Below are 1,209 nucleotides of genomic sequence, written 5' to 3'. Positions count from 1 at the left end.
AACACCTCCAGGGATGGACGGGGATCCACAGCCTCTCTGGGCAGCTGTTCAGCACCTCCCCACTCTCACAGCAAACAACTTCCCCTGACACCCAACTGAAATCTGCCCTCCCTCACCTTCCAACCATTCCTGCTGTTTCTCCCCTTTCCAAGAGCTGATCCCCTCCCGTCTGCAGGCTCCCTTGAGGTCCCGCAGGCTGCACTGAGGTCACCCCGCAGCTTCTCTTCTCCATGCTGAACAGCCCAGCTCCCTCAGCCTGGCTTTGTGGGGAGGTGCTGCAGCCCTGCTCATCTTTGTGGCTCCTCTGCACCCTCTCCAACAGCTGTCTGTCTGTCTTGTACTGGGGGCTCCAGACCTGCACACAGCACTGCAGATGGGGCCTCATGAACTCGGAGTAGAAAAGGACCTGATGGCCTTTGAAGGTTTCTTCCAACTCAAACCATCCTTTGGCTTCTATGAAGGTCCCTCCCAGCTCTAACCACAATGTGACTCTATGACAGTCCCAAGTGCTTGAAGTGAGGCACAGGTTGCCCAGAGAGGTGATGGGTGCCCCATCCCTGGTGACATTCAGGTCAGGCTGGAGTGGCTCTGAGCGCCTGATGGAGCTGTGGGTGTCCCTGTTCTTTGTGAGGGGGTTGGACCATCCTTTGACTTCTATGAAGGTCCCTTCCAACTCCAACCATCCTTTGGCTTCTATGAAGGACCCTTCCAACTCCAACCATCCTTTGACTTCTATGAAGGTCCCTTCCAACTCCAACCATCCTTTGGCTTCTATGAAGGTCCCTCCCAACTCCAACCATCCTTTGGCTTCTATGAAGGTCCCTTCCAGCTCTAAGCACAATGTGACTCCATGAAGGTTCCCTCCAACCCCAACCACTCTCTGGTTCTGACCTGCAGGCCCCAGTGCCCATGGCTCCGTACCGCATCCGGCTGTACCGCGATGAGGACTACGATGCCGTGCGCTCCCTGTTTGCCCGTGGCATCATCGAGCACGCCCCGGCCCTGTACCGCCACGTGCTGTGCCTGGCACGGGTGCAGCTGGGGCTGCTGGCCCTGTTCACGGCCGTGCGTGCCGTAGCTGGCAGCTGGCTGCTGGCGCTGGCAGCCGTGGCGCTGGCGCTGGCGGCCGCCTGGCCCGTGATACGCTCCTTCAGCTTCTCCTTCGTGACAGAAGCGCTGATCGCCGATCTGCTCGACATCCACGGCTCC

General features: G+C 58.8%; 1 protein-coding gene across 1 annotated transcript; it reads left to right on the top strand.

The window, feature by feature from the left end:
* Positions 1–723: 723 nt before the first annotated feature.
* On the top strand, positions 724–1,203 carry LOC104916934 (N-acetyltransferase family 8 member 3-like; the record flags this gene model as incomplete). Its single annotated transcript, XM_010728006.3, has 1 exon — positions 724–1,203. A coding segment is annotated over exon 1 (294 nt), but the record flags the coding sequence as incomplete, so codon positions are not given.
* Positions 1,204–1,209: the final 6 nt, after the last annotated feature.

Source organism: Meleagris gallopavo, unplaced genomic scaffold (assembly GCF_000146605.3).
Source record: "Meleagris gallopavo isolate NT-WF06-2002-E0010 breed Aviagen turkey brand Nicholas breeding stock unplaced genomic scaffold, Turkey_5.1 ChrUn_random_7180001951472, whole genome shotgun sequence".
Classification (NCBI taxonomy): domain Eukaryota; kingdom Metazoa; phylum Chordata; class Aves; order Galliformes; family Phasianidae; genus Meleagris; species Meleagris gallopavo.
The sequence above is the reverse complement of the archived record's forward strand: the minus strand, read 5'-3'. Positions and strand labels throughout refer to the sequence as shown.